The sequence below is a fragment of the Gouania willdenowi genome, chromosome 14, assembly GCF_900634775.1.
Source record: "Gouania willdenowi chromosome 14, fGouWil2.1, whole genome shotgun sequence".
NCBI lineage: Eukaryota > Metazoa > Chordata > Actinopteri > Blenniiformes > Gobiesocidae > Gouania > Gouania willdenowi.
In genome coordinates this window covers 5,243,427-5,263,760 of record NC_041057.1, presented here as the reverse complement: position 1 = coordinate 5,263,760, position 20,334 = coordinate 5,243,427, and the positions used below count along the sequence as shown (strand labels likewise).

The following is a 20,334-nucleotide window of genomic DNA, read 5'->3' as shown; positions in this document are numbered from 1 at the left end:
CTTCAAATAACCCCTTCATTTTTCAAAGAATCTGCAATTTCCCCTCATTTTATTCAACAAAATTTCCCCAAATTTAATAACTATTGCTCTTAAAATTGAGGACATTAAAGTGAAGATGCTACTGGGACTGATATCTGTCACTTTTTGTTGGTGCCTTGCATACTTGTATTTATGTAATTTATATGTGAAAGCTCAAACTTGGGCAAAACGGGATGAAATTGCTAATTCATAATTTGTGGCTCACTTCAGATCAAACATTTCCATATTGAACCCCTAAACTAAAAATAGTTTAACACTTAATACATTTAATGTTTAGAACGGTAACTGTATTTGGAAGCTGCTCAGTTGGACGCAAATCCTACCAACCTGGCAACGCGGTAGAGGCTAATGCACCGGTGTCGCACATACAGTCGTCCGACAAGAAACAAAGTTCCACTTTCCCTTTACCCCACGACTCAAAGCTGCTAAACCGCTGTACTTATATTCAAAAAACTTAGTGGAGATTATGTTTCTGTTATCTTTTTCGCAATAAGTTTTGCATCACATGTAATAGTCTGGGTTTTTTTTAGTGTTTTTTTTTTTTTTTTTTTGGGACACTGTAGGTTGTGGCCGTTTCCAGCTGAAGGAGGCACAGCATCAGCATCAGTTCATCCCAGCATCACCGAGTCAGACCCGAAAAGCTGCTGAAATCTGGCCTGACTTTTCCCCCAATGTGCTACCCGGGGTTCTATTCGGGGTTTTAATTTTTCTTTCCATCAGACTAAGGTACTGTCACACATTTGGCCCCCGTTGTTTCGTTTGTGCTTCGCTACGAGCTAAGGTCACACAAGCTAACGGATCATCCGCATCACAGGTGTTCAGGTTAAACTGGTCACCGATTTAAACAGTGACTCACTCCAGATTGTTTTTGCAAAATGCGGATTTATGAACTAAAACGCGTTTGAGCACATTTTTGATTGTGTTTTATAATAAAGTTTCTGCTTTTATCCTAATTTTTTTAAGCAACAAACCACGTTTATAAAATGTATATGAATTTTTTTAAAAATTTTTTTACGTTACTTTTGATCAGATTTACAGCAATACTTGTGAAATTTGTGATTTTTTTCCCTCATGAAAATATAATCTAAATATTAAATCTAAATCTTACATTTTAATATGAATGTTAAATCTGAAGGTAAATGTTAAATGTAAAATCTAAATGTTACATTTAAGTATAAATGTTAAATCTAAATTTTAAATGTAAATGTTAAACGAAAATCTTAAATGTAAATGTTAAATGTAAATCTTGAATCTCAAGTCTAAATGTTACATTTAAGTATAAATGTTGAATCTAAATGTTAAATCTAAACATGGAATCTCAATGTTAAATGAAAATCTTAAATGTTGAATTTAAATGTTGCATCTAAATCTAATTTTTCAATGTTTAATCTAAATGATAATGATAAATCTAAATGTTAAATTTAGATCTTAAATGTTAAATCTAAATGATAATGATAAATCTAAATGTTAAATTTAAATCTGAAATGTTAAATTTAAATCTGAAATGTTAAATCTAAATGTCAATGTTAAATCCAAATCTAAATGTTACATTTAAATATGAATGTTAAATGTTAAATCTAAATTTAAATATGAATGTTAAATGTTAAATCTAAATTTAAATATGAATGTTAAACGTTAAATCTCAATGTTAAATGGCACCCCATAGTTTTTAAGTTATATTTAAACCTTTTATGTTTATTCAGGGGTAAACAAAGTGTTCATTTCCTGTCAGCAGTTAGCACGGTCCCCAGGTGGAGCACAACACTTCAAAACACAGAAATTCAATGGTAGTGTTTGATGCATAGTGGATATTTATCAATGCGGTCTTAAGAAGAAAAAAACAGTTAGATAAACTGGAGATGAAATATATACTTTATCTTCATATTATAATAATATAATAATAATATGATAATATAATAATAATATAATAATATAATAATAAAATCTTCATAATATCAAAATATTCCTGTTAATAAAATGTGTCATTTATTTGAAGTTGTGTGTATTTTTCCATTGAGTGTCTATTGTGTCCAACAGGAAGTGCTGCGCCTACATGGGCAGTGTTCTGGCTTTGTCTTCCAGACCTGGCCATCAGAACTGGCCTTTCTCCACTGACCCCCCTCCCTCCCGCTGGGACGCACACCCTGCCCACTGGGACAGGCCCCCACGCTGGGAGAGGAGAGATGGACGCCTGCCCAACCCCGGCAGCTTCCACGCCCTGCACAGAAGCTGCAAAGGTACTTTGGAAAACGACGCTCAAAGATCTCTAATACGTCTTTCCATCTACGTACAGTATATCCATCCATGTTGAAGTAGTCCAGACATGTGCAACTCTGATTTTGTGCGGCTCCCAAAACAAATCCCCCAAAATGTGTAAGTCAACAAGTTAGAAGAAATATGAACACACAAAATAACTCTCAAAACAACAAAAAAATGCAGTAAATATCAACAAAAGTACACAAAGTAAAAACAAAAACACACAAAAAGATTCAAAATGTAAACAAAAAGAATCATAAAATATCCAGAATAACTATACATACACACAAACAACAAAAGTACATGTTTGCAAAATAAAAACAAAAACATTCAAATGGAAGCATTAAATGCACAAAACATCATGTGTACAAATTGACTCCAAACACAAACAAAATGCCAACAAAATTATACAAAATGACAAAAAAACAAAACAAATGATGCGAAAATTCAGAAAATTAACACAAAAAAAGAAACACAAAATGACTAAATCACAAAATGCAAAAACGCTTGAAATAACAGAATTTCCTCAAATGCAGAAAAAACACAGAATGAGTGACTACAACTACATGTCACAATATCAATAAAAGTACACAAAGTAAAAACACAAAAAAATGAACAAAATTGCCTCATTAAATGCACAAGACAACAACATTACAGAATAATACACAAAATGACACCACAAAAAGCAAAAATTCAGAAACTGACAAAAATATACACAAAATGACAAGAAAACGTTTAATTAAAAATTAAATTAGAAAACACATAACAGAAATTCCTTAAACACACAGAATGACTCCAAAAACACACAAATTAACAAAAAAATTATACAAAATGACAAAAAAAACAACACAAATGATGCGAAAATTCAGAAAATTGGCAAAAAAAACACAAATTGCCAAGAACACACAAAATAACTAAATCACACGACGCGAAAACCCTTGAAATAACAGAATTTCCTCAAATGCAGAAAAAAACACAGAATGAGTGACAACAAATACATGTCACATTATCTATAAAAGTACACAAAGTAAAAACACAAAAAAATGAACAAAATTGCCTCATTAAATGCACAGAAAGACAATAAAAATTACAGAATAATACACAAAATGACACCAAAAAAAGCAAAAATTCAGAAACTGACAAAAAAAAATACACAAAATGAGAAGAAAATGTTTAATTAGGAATTAAATTAGAAAACACATAATGTAAATTCCTTAAACGCAGAAAAACACACAGAATGACTAAAAAAACACACAAATTACCTTTGTTCAGTTGTTCCCAACCTTTTTTTTCCTATCATATTTGCTTCATTATCATGTTTATATTCATCACTGAACTGTCTTTTATTTATCCTATTTTATTCTATCTAAAATATATATTAATAATTGTTTTTTTTGTGTTCTCAGAGGTGTTTCCACAGCAAATTGAAGGGGTCAAGATGATCGTCAATAAAACTTTAAGCAGCTTCTTCAAGGTGATATTTTTTCTCCTTTAAATACAGGCCAACGGTTTTTTGCTTCTATGTGAGAAAGTGAGCTTTAGCAAACGAGTGTGTGTGTGTGTGTGTGTGTTCAGGTCAGTCACATTCTCCACCTCAGTGCTGTAAGTCCATCATATTACAGATTTCATGTGGAGCATCTTCAGTCTGACGACTACAGCAAAGATAAGGTACGCAGTCCCCACCTCGTCACATTTCCTTTCCAGTGATAATAATTGTGGAAATATTAGAGGATTAACATCCTGTAAAAATGGATTTTCATACACATCACATATCTAGGATGCTCCAGCGTTGATCGGTGAGATGGACTCCACGGGGAGCATGAATGCACATTCTCTCCTGCATCTCACTGAGCGTGTGCGAGCTCGAACTGTGTTTCAGGTGAGTTGCTTTCATGTTTTCTGAGCTGAAATTGGTTCATTCTTATCAAAAACATACCAATAAAAATAAATAATTGTAATCCTGATATTTATTATTTGTGCCATAGTATACAGTCATCTTAAAGATGTAAATCCTTGTTTTAATCAGAAATAAAAATGGAATAGAAGTGACAAAAAGTGGTGAAAAAGGGGTCAAAATTGTGAATATTGGAACAATTAGCAAATAATGGGCATGACAAATCATGAATGTGGTTAAATTGGCAAAAATAAGCATGAAAAATGGTGAAAAGAGGTTAAAAGTGACAAAATAGAGTGGGCAAAAACAAGCCAAAAAAGTGGTAAAAAGGGTTCAAAATGTCAATATTGGCTAAAATGTGGCAGAAATTGGTGGAGGGTGGGGTAATTTAATTTAAAAAGTAGGAACAATTAGTTTTAACTGGGGCATAATGGGCATGACAAATTCTGAATGTCGTCGAATTGGCAAAAATAAGCATGACACATGGTAAAAAGTGGTTAAAAGTGACCTAAAGGGTCAACATATGTGACATTAGGTGGAAAAAGTGGTGGAAAGGGTTTATAAGTGCTAAAAAAATGTCTTGAAAGTGGGAAAAATGTACAGAAAAGGCCTGGAAATTTGATGAAGAAGTGGCTGAAATGGGAGTAATGTAGCAAAAATGCATTTAAAGGAGCAAAAATATGGCAAGAAAAAGTGATGAAAATAGGTTGAAATATGGTGCGTTTGGTGTAGTTGCAGAAAAATGGTAAAAATAAGCAAAAATGGGCTCAAATTGTTCTTAGATTCCCTCCGTTTTACTTGATCACAGAAAATCAAAGCGCATAAATACATACATTATTCATGGTTCTCAGTTTTATAATGTCTGTTGAGTTCTCTTTTTTTCTCAATGGTAGTAGCACCCATGATTAGGAAGTAGCAGGCCAAGGAATAAGGCCGATACAGCATTGAATATAATAACCAAGTGTGTAAATTGTTTTTTAGACGCAGCAGTCACAGTTTGTAACGTGGCAGTTTGAGACGGAGTACAGAGGCAATGACTTCACCGCTGCAGTGACGGTAGCCAATCCCGACGTCCTCAGGGAGTCAGGTGACCAAACGACCGCTTTAAGAAAGACTATCATTTTGGTGTTTTCTTTACATGTTTAATGGTTAAAATAACAGGAATGATGGTAGTGATGATATATTTGTGTCCGTATGTTTCTTTGGACAGTGATCCTGGTCGCACACTTCCTGCAGAGCGTGTCCTCTGGTTTAGTGTTGGGGGGTGAGCTCGTCTACCATCGGGGTCGAGCAGAGGAAGGAGGAATCCTCACGCTAGCTGGACAGTATTCAAGTCTGCATCACTTTAGCTTTTAGCTTTAGCATTACCTTTAGCATCACTGAATTCCCTTTTATTTTACTTCCCCTTTAATGTAGGACCAAACTGGGTTGCAACGCTCAATGCAGGAAAAGGCGGAGCCCACGCCAGTTACTATCACCGAGCTAACAAACAGGTACCAACGACAGGCACTAATGCAGATTTTTACAATTCTTGTTGAGGCAGTTTGAACTATAACGATATAATGATTACCTTATGAAAAACTCAGCATCCCCTCCATCATGTCGTTTGTTTGAAAAATAAAAATAAAAAATTTGGACTATTCTTCAAATCTCATAAAAATAACATCAAATTTGCAATCACACGTAGTAATAAAGCTCTTTATTAATAAAGTGGTGCAAAAATAAATACATTTTTATTTCTTAATCAGTTTGTAATTTACATTGATTTATATTTTCTCCATCATTTTTACTTTTTCCGGCGGGTCAAATTGGATGCTCTAAAGCAAAGCATTCCCAAACTTTGTTGCCCTTGAATTTAGGCCTTTTTATTTATTTATTTCTGATGTTTTCCTCATTTTTGAATTAGTATTCCACCTTTTGGTGTATTTTAAAGAGTTGTGGCACACATCATTATTGATGGATGAGAAAAAAAAGTATGTATGCATGTAAAAAAAAAACAAAAAACTCTATAATGTTTTAAAAAAATTAACAAATGTTTCTGTGTACCCCCTGAGAGGTGGACCACTGCTGTAAACCAAAGCATTCTCAAACAGGGGTACATGTTATTGGAGCACATTGCAGGGGGTACTAGCAAATATTTATCATTCGATTTAAAAATAGGAAAACATTTCTGGTTAATTTTTAGGCTTTTTTTAACGGGGGGGACGGACATAAATTTACCACAAACTAACAGTACTTTTGCCCAAAAACAGTCTGTCTTGAAGTTGTTTGTAATGTATTAAAAATGTCTGTAGAGGCCATTTATTTACACTTATTGTATTTACTTATTATTGAAGTAATTGCATCAAAGTTGCATTGTTTGTTTTTTTTTTTCTTCTTGTGGGGGGGGGGGGTTAAAAACAAAAAAACACTTATTTTTGAGTTTGTAGATTAAGTCTAAGGGAACCAATGTTGAGAAACAGGAAGGAGTTTAGCAGAGCTCGATAACACAAATGAAACAGCATGTGAAATTACGACGAGGGTGTTATGTGTTAAACTAACGTGTGTGTGTGTGTGTGTGTGTGTGTGTGTGTGTGTCTTATTTAGATCCAGGTTGGGGTTGAGTTTGAAGCTAGTACCAGGACTCAGGAGACAACCACCTCCTTTGGATACCAGATGGAGCTACCAGAAGCTAACATGGTCTTTCGAGGTTAAGTCACTGACTTAAAGTTGATGCTTTTTGTTTTCCTCGTACGAAAACAAAGCTGAATAAAGCTTTTTCCTCCCGCAGGTATGATAAACAGTCGGTGCATAATTGGAGGTGTGCTGGAGAAGCGTCTGAGCCCCCTTCCCGCCACCCTCATCATGGGGGCGTTTGTCAATCACAGAGGTGACAAACTACAAGTGGGCCTTGGCATCAACGTAGGATAACGCACAGCCATGGTGTTTACCCATAATGCCACCACAGTTCCTCTGGGACCATTTTTGATGCATCTTATAAAAAAAAAAAAAACTACCTCTCAACTCGGAGGAAATGTTTTCTGATTGAGGGACTGATTGGGTGTGTGTGCTCATAACGCCCCTCAGGTTCTTTTGAGGGGTGTCATACTCATTTTAGTTCAAGGGCCAAATACGGACCAGTTTGATCACAATTGGGACACAGGTTTTAGGCTGGAAAACAAAAAAATTAATAATAATGTGTCCATGTTTGCACTTTTAGTTATAAATTAGACAAAGTATGGAAGGTATCAACAATATCTAAGCAGTAAGTGACAGATACTTAAATGTTCTTTGATTTTTTTGACCATATTATGACCTTAGGGAGATTTTGTGGAATAATTTGAGAAAAATTGCAGGATTTTGTCAACAACAATTTATAACTGAATCATTTGATGCAATTATTCTCTGAAGGGCCGGATTTGGCCCTCGGGCCTCGAGTTTGACTCATGCTCAAAAGACTGACTACGAAAAATGATAAATTATTGGCACAAACTACAGTAATTGTAACGTAATATTTGGTAGTTTTAAACAACTGTAATGTATATTGATAATAAAAATGATAATCATGTTTTTATTTTTACCAACATCCTCACAAATAGGATGATGGGTTTCAAAATGTATTATGTAAATGTGATGGTTATAGGGTCATTTCACCCCACGCACTTTGGTCTAAAACAAAACTGAAATCTTTACCAATTGTTCTGTCATTCAATAGGCACACTGTACATTTTTAGTTTGGTTGCAGTCATACTTTAGTATGCATCCTTATTTTTCTTCCATTTTCAGCTTCCAATATCTCAGGAACTACACCACAGAGGAAACTGAAATTTGACACAGTAATAGAGCTCCACCTATTCTCTCAGAATATATAAAAATATCTGCGATTATATATTCTTTCTGGTGGAAATGCCAGACATTCAAATTTGGAAAAAAGTTTGTCAGGGTTTGGGTCTGGAACATGTTTGGACCTTCAGTAAACAACTTTACATATGCCTCAACGCCCTGTAATTTGATCAGCTTAGAGCTATGAACATAGACTGTTCATATCACTAATGATTAGTCAGATATATGCATTGGTTCTTGAGTGACAGTCTCTTTGAAATCCAAAAAAATACTTTTTTTCATATATTAATTGGCCATAACTGCCAGAAATGTTTTTTGATCTGTTTTAATTCATAGTATAAACATTACTGTTTCTTGGGATATAAAACATTTATTTTTCTTTATGCAACTTCTTCATTTTAATTTTACCACTCGCTGGTATTGAGGTCATTGTAGCTTGCCTTTGTGTCTTATAATCTCATGTAATTATATTTATTCTTTATTAGTTTTTCACTAGTATGAAATGACCCTATGGGTTTACATCGAAAGGATTAAAAAGTTGAATCCACCAACATGGGTGAGGTTTAATCTGGTTTTAATCTTCAGCACTGGATACAAAGACCCAAAATCCTTCTGATCAGAATCCAGTTTCTATGGACTGACTTTGACACAACACTCAATAATCATTAGTCATGGTGTCGGCTCAATATGAGCTTTACTAAAAAGGTGACGGTGAGATATACAAACATTCCCTAAATCTGAAGTTGTGGAATTCTAGTGTATTTTGTTTGTTTTGAGGCTGCTGACTGAAAGAATTCCATCTACAGATGATGGCACGTTGGAAACAATGGCTGCTACGCAACCTGCACTACTCTAATGTTGTAATTATATACAAGATGTATCATAATCTTTATTTATTAAAGATGTTATTTATGTCATTCTGTCTGTTTATCTACATTTACCGTATGCTCATCCTTATAGAGGTATAATGTACACCACTAGTATATTAAGGTATCATATAGTGACTTGTTCATTCTCAGCCTTAGATTTACACACACATTAAAAGGCAGATGTTTATATTATTATTACTTTGTACCAGGGGTGTCAAAGTCATTTGAGTTCAGGGGCCAAATAAGGAGCAGTTTGAAAAATAAGACATTTCGTCATTAATGTGCTGTAGTTTGCACTTCCACGTTTAAATGATAAGGAAAGTTTGTTTGTGATTCATTTTCATTTAATTTGGGGAAATCCTGTGGAATAGTTGGAGGAAAATTGTAGGATTTTGGGAAAACTCGTGAGTTTTTTTCAACAATTTGGGTTTAAAAATGTTTGAGATCATATGATATAAACATGGTTTATGTTGAATTTGTGTATTTTGAGGGACCGCGGTATCTACAATTGAATTAGTTGGTAATTTACACATTGATTCTTCATGATATTTCTGTCATTTTCTTTTTTTTTACTTTCTCCTGCGGGCCAAATCGGATGCTCTAAAGGGCCGGAATTGGCCCCCAGGCCTTGAGATTGACACTTGCTTTAGACCATAATTCTTTGCATTCATTCCCTTAAGTTTTAAATCTCAAGAGTCACGCTATAAAGAATATATAATTAATCTTTTAAACATAATCTATTTCCTCCATTCATAAGCATATTTGACTGTTCTGTCCTGAAACATAATATTGACTTTGTTTCCTGTATTTTAGGATGGTTAGTATTTAGTCAAATCTCATCAGATTTGGAAAGGTTCGGTTTAACTCTTTAAATAATTTGTGAGTCATTTTTAAACATACGTCTCTTATTCTGTACAATCCATAATCAGATGGTCTGATGTTCTAAATGATGAATAAATATTAAAAAAATAAGCCACCAATGTAAAAAACAAACTGATTATTTTTCAATAACTGGACTGTGATTGGCTTTAAAGTGTATATAAATATTAAGCTGTATGATTTACATACATTACATACATATAAACAAATGTCATTTAAGACGACATGTAAACCAGTTAAGGAGTCAAACTGTTCACCATTGTTCACTTAACATTGCACAGAAGTGGCTGAATATGACATTATCATATATTTGGTTACCTCCATTGTTGCTCCTCTGCTGTAAACATTTACCATGTTGATGCTTTAAAATCACATCTTAGTGTCCATGACAGAAAGAAAAAGCCATCACAGTTTGTCTAGACGGCTTTGTCTCTGAAAAAGGAGAAAAACTTCTTCCCTGTCTCGCCTTTCAGTTTCAAAGATTTGCTTCTCTGAAGTCCAACAAAGCTGGTTTCTTCTTTCTCCAGTTCCTTCAGCCGCTCCTCTTCTCTCTGCTGAACCTGCTGGCAGATCACCAGCCGCATGTCCTCCTGCAGCAAGTGTCCACATTAGAACGTGTATCCATAGAAGTACGTATTATGCTGCACAAAGGCTTAAGTCCAATGATTATTTTTTGGGACAAACTTGGACCAAATGATCTAAATCTGGACTACGTTAGATGGTTGAATATCAACATCATTTCAACAACTGCAGTTGGAGTAAAATAGGACCAATCTGGACGAGCCAATGAAAACTAAATTTCCAACTACTATATCGAGGCTAAATTTGGACCATATTTGGCAGTAAAAATAAAATCCAAATTTCAACGACTAAATAAGGGCAAAAATTTGACTATGTTGGACGGTCCAATAATAACCAAATTTTAACAAATATATTGGGGAAAAATTTGGGGCTAGTTGTACGTCCCAATAGCAACCCCATTCCAACAATTATAATTGGGTTAAAAATGGACCAAGTTGGACGATCCAATTACAACTACATTTCAACGACTATATTGGAGCTAAATTTGGACTAATTTTGACTGTCAAAAAAACAAAACAATTTCAATGACTAAATAAGGGCAAAAATTTTACAATGTTGGACGGTCCAATAATGACCAAATTTCAACCTCTTTATTGGGACCAAGTTGGCGCTCCCAATAGCATCTCATTTTCTACGGCTATAATTAGGCTAAAACTGGAACTACATTTCAATGATTATATTGGGGCTAAATTTTGACTGTAAAAAAACCCACAATTTCAACAACTAAATAAGAGCTAAAATTTGACTATGTTGGACGGTCCAATAATAACCAAATTTTAAAAAATATATTGGGGAAAAATTTGGGGCTAGTTGTACGTCCCAATAGCAACCCCATTCCAACAATTATAATTGGGTTAAAAATGGACCAAGTTGGACGATCCAATTACAACTACATTTCAACGACTATATTGGAGCTAAATTTGGACTAATTTTGACTGTCAAAAAAAAAAACAATTTCAACGACTAAATAAGGGCTAAAATCGGACTGTGTTGGACGGTCCAATAATAACCACATTTCAACGATTATGTCGGGGTTAAATTTGGCCCTAGTTGGATGGCCCAATAGCAACTACATTTCTAAGACTATTATTGGGCTAAAACTGGACCAAGTTGGACGATCCAATAATAACCAAATTTCAACAACAATATTGAATGTTTAAATGACGTTGGGTGTCGGTGGGTTACCTGCCAGGCGTCCAGCTCCTGAGATAGAGACACCTTTTGTTTGATGGTGTTGAGCAGCTGTTGCGTCAGCGACTCCTTCTCTTGCCGCACAGTGGCCAGTTCACTCTCAACAGCACTGAGCACCAACATTCAAATTGCACACTTAATGCCTATATCATTGTTAAAACAGCATTTTGTTGTTGTTGGTGATGACTACCTGTAGCTTGGCTTTCCAGGACTGTCTATGAAAGGCTGGATTTCCTCTCTTAGAGAATCCAGTTCCTCCTGTCTGGACCGGAGCTGCAGAACGAACAAATAATTTCATCTCAATCAAAAAATCAAATCTCTGAAAAAATTACAAAACAAGGAAAAGTTGCAACAAAGAAGATCTGGATTGGAAGATGGATAATTATCATGTTAAAGTTTTATGTTCTAATTAAAGGTAAATTGTACTTGTGTCCTACATTGGCTCTTGTAATTATTCTCATGACTGCACTTTGTACTAGCTATAGCTTATAATAGCTTTATTGCAGAAAACGCTCAATTATGTTTCAAAAGTTCCCGTTTATTTCATTTTTCTTAAAAGCAAATTTAATTTCCAAACCTAGCTAAGCTGGAAAAACTAATTGCCCCTTATTACGTCATGAATAAACTATAATTAACCAAATTATTTTGGTTTATTTAGCCACACCATGCCAAACCTGTAAAATAAAGAATACACCCTGTGTGACAACATGAACCTACAGAGCTCAAATAATAATAATAAGGAAAACGTTTGCATCTCGCTGGTTAGATTAGGAAGGTTTCCAAATGTTTATCTATGGTTTTTAGATTTCAGATAACAGAACTGTACTTTTAATACTGAAGTGAAAAAAAAAAAAAAAGGTCATCCCTCCTAGGAGTTCCAAGAGTTCATCCAACAATTTATCCAAACGACCAAAGAGAAGCCAGGAAAACCATCTAAACTAGATCTTTGTGGGCCTCACTTCTCTGTATTGTGATGATGTCTCTTTCACTTTCTTAATAGTAACTTTAGTAACTTATTTTCTCATTCTAAAAGTAGTTTCTAGTTGTTTTTTCTTTTCTTTTTGTGGTTAAAGTAAAATGGAAATGCCACTACAAAGTTATTCTACACTTTTAATTACACAAATGCTAAATTAGACGACACATGCACCGAGTGCAAATGAACGCAGCATTAGTAACAAAATGTCATTGCCCCACGTTCTCATATTCAATAGCATATTACGATTGTAATAACCGGGTTTCAACCCATAGAGGGCAGCGACTCTTACATTTGTACAACAACAACAAAACAAGTCAAATCGAAACACTTTGAATCTTGTCCATTTCTTGACGTTTTTTGTCAATCCATTACATTGTCTTCATACAGAAAAACAGTTTTCAGCAGAAAAAAGTGTTTTCTGCTTATTGTTTTTCGTAAAAACCTGTGCATATACTGTATTCTGCACTTGGTTGTGCACAGTTTCACTAACCTCTTCTTTTAGTGCTTGTATTTCTTCATCTCTTGCTTGCAGGATTGTAGAATGAGCCAGAAGAGCTTCTTTAGCCTGGAAAGTAAAGGAGAAGAAATGGAAATGGAAACACTTTTACACAATTGTGCTGAAGTGTATGTGGTGCCAAATGTAAAAACTCCATCACTGTTTCATAGCTGACATATTTTTCAACATTTAGCTAATTCTTCGTTCATTTGAGATAAATCTATGTAAAACAACATATTCTATGTCATTGTTAAAAATGTGTAAAATTATCTAAATGTAAAAGTTAAATATAAATCTAAATATTAAATCATATTGTTGAATTTAAATCTATTTAATAAATATAAATATAAACAATATATCTAAATGTAAATGTTAAATCTAAATCTTAAATCGGTGGTCGCCAAGTGTAAAGCTCCCGCCATGTCTCAATCTCCTCACTCACTGAGCCACAGTCAGTGGTGTGGGCGGGGCCTCGTGATCAACAAGCGCTGACTTTCTAAACATTTAGCTTTACATTTGGCTACCAATTTAACATTTAGATTTAGATGTAACATTTAGATTTAGATATAACATTTATATTTATATTTAGCATTTATATTGGGATTTAACATTTATATTTATATTTAACATTTACATGTATCATTTAGATGTATTGTTCATTCGTACACATTTTTAACAGTGATACAGGACATGCTGTTTTACATGAATTTCTGTCTCAAATGAAAAGAAAATTAGCTTAATGTTCAAAATTTGTCAGCTATGAAAAAGTGACTGACCCCATAGGAGTGTGTGTGTGTGTGTGTGTGTGTGTGTGTGTGTGTGTGTGTGTGTGTGTGTGTGTGTGTGTGCGCGCGTGTGTGTGCATGTGTGTGTGTCAGTCACTTTGAGTTATAGCCAAGTATTGTAATGTAGATGCTGTTTAAAGTCAGTTTCAGCGTGTCATTGTAGTGCATCAGTGCATGATCATGGTGAGTTAACACTGAGTTAGATGTCAGTACAGAGTGTGTACCTGTGTTTGCTGTATTTCACTGTGCAGAGACAATGGCTGCGTACATTCCAGGATGTTCTCCTCTCCAAGGTTGAGAACTTTTTGCTGTAGAGAACGATTCAAGGTGCGTAGCTCAAACATCGCCCCCTGCTCCTGTTCTATCTGAACACACACACACACACACACACACACACACACACACACACACACACACACACACACACACACACACACACACACACACACACGCAAACAGTGTTAGGCTGTGTTAGTGATGATGAGTAACTCCTCTTGAAGCTGCCATGTCTCTGTTCCTGTCACCATTTTTGCTACATCTCCTGCTGGGTGTTTTTTTTGTTGTTTTTTGAGCCTCACCTCGGCCTCTTTCTCCTTTAGTTTGAGCTGCAGCTCAGACAGTCTGTTCCTCAGTCCGTCTCTCTCCGTACGCACTTTCTGGCTGTCCTCTAGTGAAGCTCTCAGCTGGGAATCCATGTGGGACAGTCTCTCAAGTAAAACCTTGTTCTGTGCGTGGAAGGAAAAATAAAGACTTAGATGTTGTGTACAGTACATGGTGCTTCATCAGCAATGGACTGGTATTTGCTTTATGCAGGAATGTTAGAGCTTTTCTGCAGGGCAATAATTGGAAAGATTAAGTAGAACGTCTGAAACATGATTTATGGTGCTTTTTTTCCCACCATGGTTACATCCTACTTTGGTTTCTTAGGTTTCCTGTAGTTACGTAACATAATTAGCACTCTGACACTTTGACAATACGAATAATTGAAGAGCTACATGTTTAAAATGGTCAACATTTAGCATGTTTTACATGTTCTCCTGCTTCCACATGGCTTACTACAATGATTGGCTGTGTTCGAAATAGCATACTAATGAGTATATACTTTCTAATATATACTATAAGTATGATTAGGATGAAGACCGTTCCCAATGAAGTATACTTCCAAGTTTCCCAAGATGCATTTCGAATCTACAACAACAAAAACCTAAAGCACACTGAGGCTAAATATCTCCGTTAATTTGCCACCTTTAAAAGTTCTGAACACATTTCAAGTAGAATATCAACATGCGTTCATTTAAAACTTGCGCAAACACATTTCAAGTAGACATTTCAGAGATTTTCAGATACCCTTCATTGTGCCACTGACAAAACTTCCAGTTAACTTCAAAACAAGAGCCTTATTTACAGAAGTGTTAAAAAAAAAAAAAAACTAATGGAAGGTCCCAGGATTAATTTCCATTCCGCTCGCAATGCATCATGGGGCGAATGAGTATGACTACTGAAAAAACGTTTTGATATAGTATACATCAGGGTATTTCTCGCATACTCAACCTTTTCATACTATCTACTGTGAACTCACTACAAACTTAGTATGAGTACTACGTCAGTATGCGATTTTGAACAAAATTTCTCTTATCGTCATTGTTGGGCAAGTTTCACACATTGCATTGTGGGATGTGGAGTCTTGTAGACTTTTTTTCAGTGTAAATCAACACAAACTTTCGAGCAGCAATTTCAACCTCTTACATCTATTTTTGGAGCAAATGATTTTTGATTTATTGATCTATGAGGCCTTGACTATGTCTTTATTTATTATTTTTTTAAATATATCATTCCGGACAACGTTATAACAAATAAAGTGCATTTACTTTTTCATTGTATGCTGTTAAACCAAGCACTATAATCTGAAGAATGATTTGGGTAAAACAATGCAGGAGTTGAATGAATAATTGGCTGTAAATGTGAACTGAATTTGTTTTCCAATATTTGGTTGAAAATCACTGCTTTCTCTGTTTTCCTTATTGCCCTGCAGTGTTTTTAGATTTCCTTGTGCAAAGGTAAATATACCTCTCTTTGGATGCTGTCCAGCTGTGAAAAGCTGATGTTTCTACTAAAAGACGACTCCTCCATTTCATCTCTGAGGGACCGAAGCTCTGTTCTCAAAGAGTGCTCCACTGTAACAGCCTGGATGACGCATGAGAGAAAAATAAGGAGCGTTGTTCAGTCAAGGACAAAAGCATGTCTCCTTTAACCTGCGTGACTGCATATTTCTGCTCACATGACAACAATGCAGAGTACAGAACTGAACTCACCTCTGCCAGCTGCTCCACCAGTCGCTGGTTATGATTGGCCAGCTGTGTCATCTGGTCGCTCTCATCTTTTCGACGATCCCGGCCTTGGCTGTGGTACTTTTCCAGTTCATTCCTCAAAGAGGATAAATCTCCACTCAGCTCGGCTTCCTTTTGTCCAGATGTGAGTTCGTTCATCTCCAATTTCCTCTGGAGGACATGTTTCTCCTGCTCCAACACCTGAAGGGCAAAGGAAATACCCGTTTGAACTTAATCCAACAACACTTGCTGAAATGTTGGCAGCAGATTCTCCAAACCAGGGGTTTTCAACTGGTTTCACCCTGGGATCCACATTTTGCCACGGTCATTAATTCGCAACCCACTTTTTCTGTTTAGAATTCTTCAGACCAAATTTAGTTTTTCAAAAATAGCTGAAAACACACATACAAAATATTTTTTAAAACATACATCTATATATTTTCGTGTGCAACATGCCTTTCACAGCATGCCTGTAAAAAAAAAAAAAAAAAGTTTATTTCAAAATAAAAGACAAGTCCAACATGAGAGACATTAAGTATTTATTTTTGACCAGCTCCCAGCGACCCACCCAGTACTGGTCCGCGACCCACTTTTGGGTCCCGACCCACCAGTTGAGAATCACTGCTCTAAACCATGTGTGTTAAACTCAAGGCCCGGGGGCCACATCTGGGCCTTCAGAGCATCCCATTTAGGCCACAGGAGAAGGTGGAAATGAATCAGAGTAAATGATCATACAATTCAGTTGTAAATTGTTGTGAAAAGAACATGAAATTTCTCCAAAATCCTGCAATTTTTCTCAAAATATTACGCAAAATCTCAAATTAATGACAATTCGGTCAAAAAAACAATCTGTCACTTATTGCTTAGATATTGTTGATGCCTTCAATACTTTGTTTAAGTTATAACTGGAAATGAAAACTTAGGCACAATAAATGTTGAATTTGTTTGTTTTCCTCCCCACTTGTGATCAAATCGTTCCGTATTTGGCCCTGGAACTAAAATGATTTTGAAACCCGTGCTTTGCACCAAAGGAGTCAAATATGTAATGCTACGTACGTAAAAAAGTAGCTCAATGAAATAGTACTCAAAGTAAAAGTTACTAGTTACTTTCACCCCCACGTTTATACAGTATTTGGTAATAAATCTTACCATGGTTCCTCTGCATACAGTAAACATCTCATGTATAAACTTAAAAAGGAAGAGACACAATCTTGCACAATTAGATCTTAATTTATTTTCCACAAAAGCATCTGTATAAAATAAAAAGGTTTGTAAAAATGTACAAATCTTTTAAAAATAATAATAAAATAACACCAATGAATTCAATTAAACATAAAAGAAAATTCTAAGGCGGAAATAACTGATAAATAATAATTAGTAAATAAATAACGTTTAATCTGATTGATCAGCTATGATGTGATGCATTTGATTGTTGTCGATTATTTTATTTTTTGTGTTTATGTTTCCTGCATTTTTTTTTTTTAACTGATGTTCTTTGTTTTTAATCACTGTATTTGCTATTGTTGTTTTAACCTGTAAAGTGTCTTTGAGTTTCTTGAAAAGCGCTTTTAAATAAAATGTATTATTATTATCATTTGTAGTTTTACATTGTCCTTTGACCATTTTAAAACAGAAAAATATCATTTACTCAGTAACTTAAGCACAAGTAAATGTATTGATTGAGAAATATACTCAAAAAAGTACAGGTATCCATAAAAGTTACTCAGTTACAGTAATGTAATCAATTAGTTTGACCTCTGCACCCATTTGTTCTGATTAGGTTCATTCATACAAGTAAGATCAGATTCAAGATAATTTACTTATAATTTAAAGGTTTGGCCTGATGGTGGCGCTAGACGGGTTATTTATGTATTCAACAAATAAACAAATGAAGTGCTTGACAAAAAAAACGATGGTGGACAATTTTCTGAAAATCATTTTCTGGAGGCAAATATTCTTGGGGTCAGATTGTGTTATTAATATTTGAGGATAATAAGAAGGTTAAACCCAAATCTTTCTGTGAAGAGTTTGCATGTGTTTCTTGGGCATATACAGTACATCATTTTGTTATATAAATTCAGTTTTAAGTTAAGTTTATTAACATTATGTATAAATGTCTCCATTAATCTAGGGTGATTACTGCAACAGGGATTCTGGTTTTACAAGAAACCAGACTTCAACGTTTTTCTCTTCTTACCTCAATCGCTCGTTCTCTTTGCTCCAGAGAAGCTGCCAGTTCTTCATTTTTCTCCAGTAAAGCTCGTCCCAACTCTGCAGCCAAAATCAAGTCCGTCTCTATCCCTCCACCGCTGTCTATAGCACCAGAGGAGGATGTAGGAGAGCCGAGGCCAAAAGTCAGAGAAACCGCTGAAGACGAGGAGAGGGGAAAGAAGGAATCCTCCAATGTGGGTGATGGAAGTGGGTTCTTCTTGTGGGTGAACATATTCAACAGTTCTTCTTATCCACAGGTCTCTACGTCAAAGGTTTCCTTATGTTTCCATTCTGAGCTTCTTCTTTTGTAAAATCTGCAAGTAAAGGAAATAAATATGTTTGTGCAGCGTTCAGACCAGTTTCAGGTAACTGAATCTAACTGGTCCCATAAGAAGGTCTTTGTTTGACAGGTGCTTTTGTATCGTGACTGAAATACCATCCCAGTGTTCCCACTATTCAGCTCCCCACCAAATGTCCTCAGGGCATGATGTTCCCAATACGATGACATTAATTTGTCAGGAGTCATACTTATAATCAGATGTGTGCAACTGGTGGCTCTCAGTCTAATTTTATGCAGCCCCAAAAATGAAACAAAAAATACACAAAGCTAAAGCAAGAATACAGTAAAAATTCAATGAATTACAACATCGCATGAAAATACAGTAAAAGACAAAAGAAATTACTCCAAAAACACTACAAAAATTAAGAAAAAGATGACAGTATTACTCAAAATAAATTCACAAAATTACAGAAATTACAACAAAAGTACGCAAAAAGACAAACCCACGGTACTGTACTAACAAACAAGCAAAACAACAAAAAAAATGCACAAAATTACTCCAAAAGAATAACAATTAACAACATAAATACATAATATGACTCCAAAAAGTGTACATTTTAAAAGAGAAATACACAAAATGCCCAAAATGTAATTATAACAAGCAAGCTAAAAGCAAACATAGACAGAAAGAAAGAAAAATTACTATAAAAACTCTTTGTTCTTTTCTGTGTTAATGCCCAGATTGGTCATTATTCTAAATGTTGACATGAATGTTGATAATGTGGCCCTTCGATCAAACAAACACATTTTTGTGGCCCCTGATGTGATAAAAGTCGTCCACCTCTGCTTTTAATGAAATGCATAACAAATAGTCTCTTCAAATCCCCTAAAAAAACAAAAAAAAAGGCCTATAAACACACTTTTCAATTATTGACTTAATATTAGTCACAGTCGTGCCTTGAAGTCTCAATCCTTCCTCATTCCCTTGATGTTTGATGTCACACACACGTCACTGCTACAGTATCATGAAAACCCAATGTTAAACTTTCTTTAAAAAAACAACATAAAAACCCAATTATTTAGATTTTTCTTTAAAGGATGTGTTCCTAACAGAACTATTAGAATCTATGTTCACTTTTTTTCTACATTAGTTTGGAAGAACAAAGTAAAGTAGTCTTACCTGACACTCACTGTCAGCCCAGTCCTACCCTGCAGGTAAGAATAAACTCTTCCTGTTTGGCGAGTGCATGTGTTTGCGTAAGAGAGGCACAGCTGGTTTCCTTGACAGTGAAAACATACAAATACACCCAGAGCCAGTGGCTCCTCCTCCTTCTCCTCTTCCTCCTCCTCCTCTTCCTTAGCTGACAAAGGTTAAACGAACAAACTGGGAGCAATTATCAGCTCACGGTGGCTATAAGGATGCTTAGAGGAGAGCAATAAAGCCAGAATACACAAAAACTCAACTTATGCTGTGCTTACACCACATGTGTCAAACTCATGGCCCGGGGACCAAATCCGGCCCTTTGGAGCATCCAATTCAGCCTGCAGGAAGAATTCAAATTAACAGAGAAAACATGAATCATTGTGTAAATGAAACTCCACACCCATGGTGCTTATATCACATTTTTTTTATTTTTTTGAAACTTTATTTGTCCCGGGGGGAGAATTTAAATTTCTGCATTTAACCCATCCCTGAGGAGCAGTGGGCAGCCACAGTGTAGCGCCTG

The 20,334-nt window shown here is 35.2% G+C and overlaps 2 protein-coding genes across 2 annotated transcripts; one reads left to right on the top strand and one right to left on the bottom strand.

The window, feature by feature from the left end:
• Window positions 1-458: 458 nt before the first annotated feature.
• On the top strand, window positions 459-8,975 carry LOC114475906 (mitochondrial import receptor subunit TOM40B). Its single transcript, XM_028467091.1, has 10 exons — window positions 459-765; window positions 2,077-2,276; window positions 3,702-3,769; window positions 3,871-3,963; window positions 4,073-4,174; window positions 5,171-5,276; window positions 5,400-5,522; window positions 5,606-5,682; window positions 6,776-6,878; window positions 6,960-8,975. The coding sequence occupies exons 2-10, from the start codon at window positions 2,093-2,095 to the stop codon at window positions 7,097-7,099; spliced, it is 996 nt and encodes a 331-aa protein (XP_028322892.1). The 5' UTR covers window positions 459-765; window positions 2,077-2,092; the 3' UTR covers window positions 7,100-8,975.
• Window positions 6,507-19,872, bottom strand: bicdl2 (BICD family like cargo adaptor 2). Its single transcript, XM_028467090.1, has 10 exons — window positions 19,788-19,872; window positions 18,314-18,641; window positions 16,102-16,317; window positions 15,857-15,973; window positions 14,368-14,514; window positions 14,014-14,154; window positions 12,999-13,073; window positions 11,723-11,805; window positions 11,527-11,641; window positions 6,507-10,349 (listed from the first exon to the last, which is right to left on the bottom strand). Exons 2-10 carry the CDS (start codon window positions 18,557-18,559, stop codon window positions 10,176-10,178), a joined length of 1,314 nt encoding a protein of 437 aa, XP_028322891.1. The 5' UTR covers window positions 18,560-18,641; window positions 19,788-19,872; the 3' UTR covers window positions 6,507-10,175.
• Between the last annotated feature and the right edge of the window lie 462 nt (window positions 19,873-20,334).

What these genes read in the sequence shown, in the direction of transcription:
- LOC114475906 (XM_028467091.1), top strand. Translation starts at nt 2,093, where the DNA reads ATGGGCAGTGTTCTGGCTTTGTCTTCCAGACCTGGCCATCAGAACTGG. An exon ending in ATCACCGAGCTAACAAACAG is followed by an intron (nt 5,683 to 6,775) that starts GTACCAACGACA and finishes TGTCTTATTTAG; the next exon opens with ATCCAGGTTGGGGTTGAGTT. An exon ending in AGCTAACATGGTCTTTCGAG is followed by an intron (nt 6,879 to 6,959) that starts GTTAAGTCACTG and finishes TTCCTCCCGCAG; the next exon opens with GTATGATAAACAGTCGGTGC.
- bicdl2 (XM_028467090.1), bottom strand. Translation starts at nt 18,559, where the DNA reads ATGTTCACCCACAAGAAGAACCCACTTCCATCACCCACATTGGAGGAT. An exon ending in TAAAGGAGAAAGAGGCCGAG is followed by an intron (nt 14,155 to 14,367) that starts GTGAGGCTCAAA and finishes GTGTGTGTTCAG; the next exon opens with ATAGAACAGGAGCAGGGGGC. An exon ending in TACAAGCACTAAAAGAAGAG is followed by an intron (nt 11,806 to 12,998) that starts GTTAGTGAAACT and finishes TTCGTTCTGCAG; the next exon opens with CTCCGGTCCAGACAGGAGGA.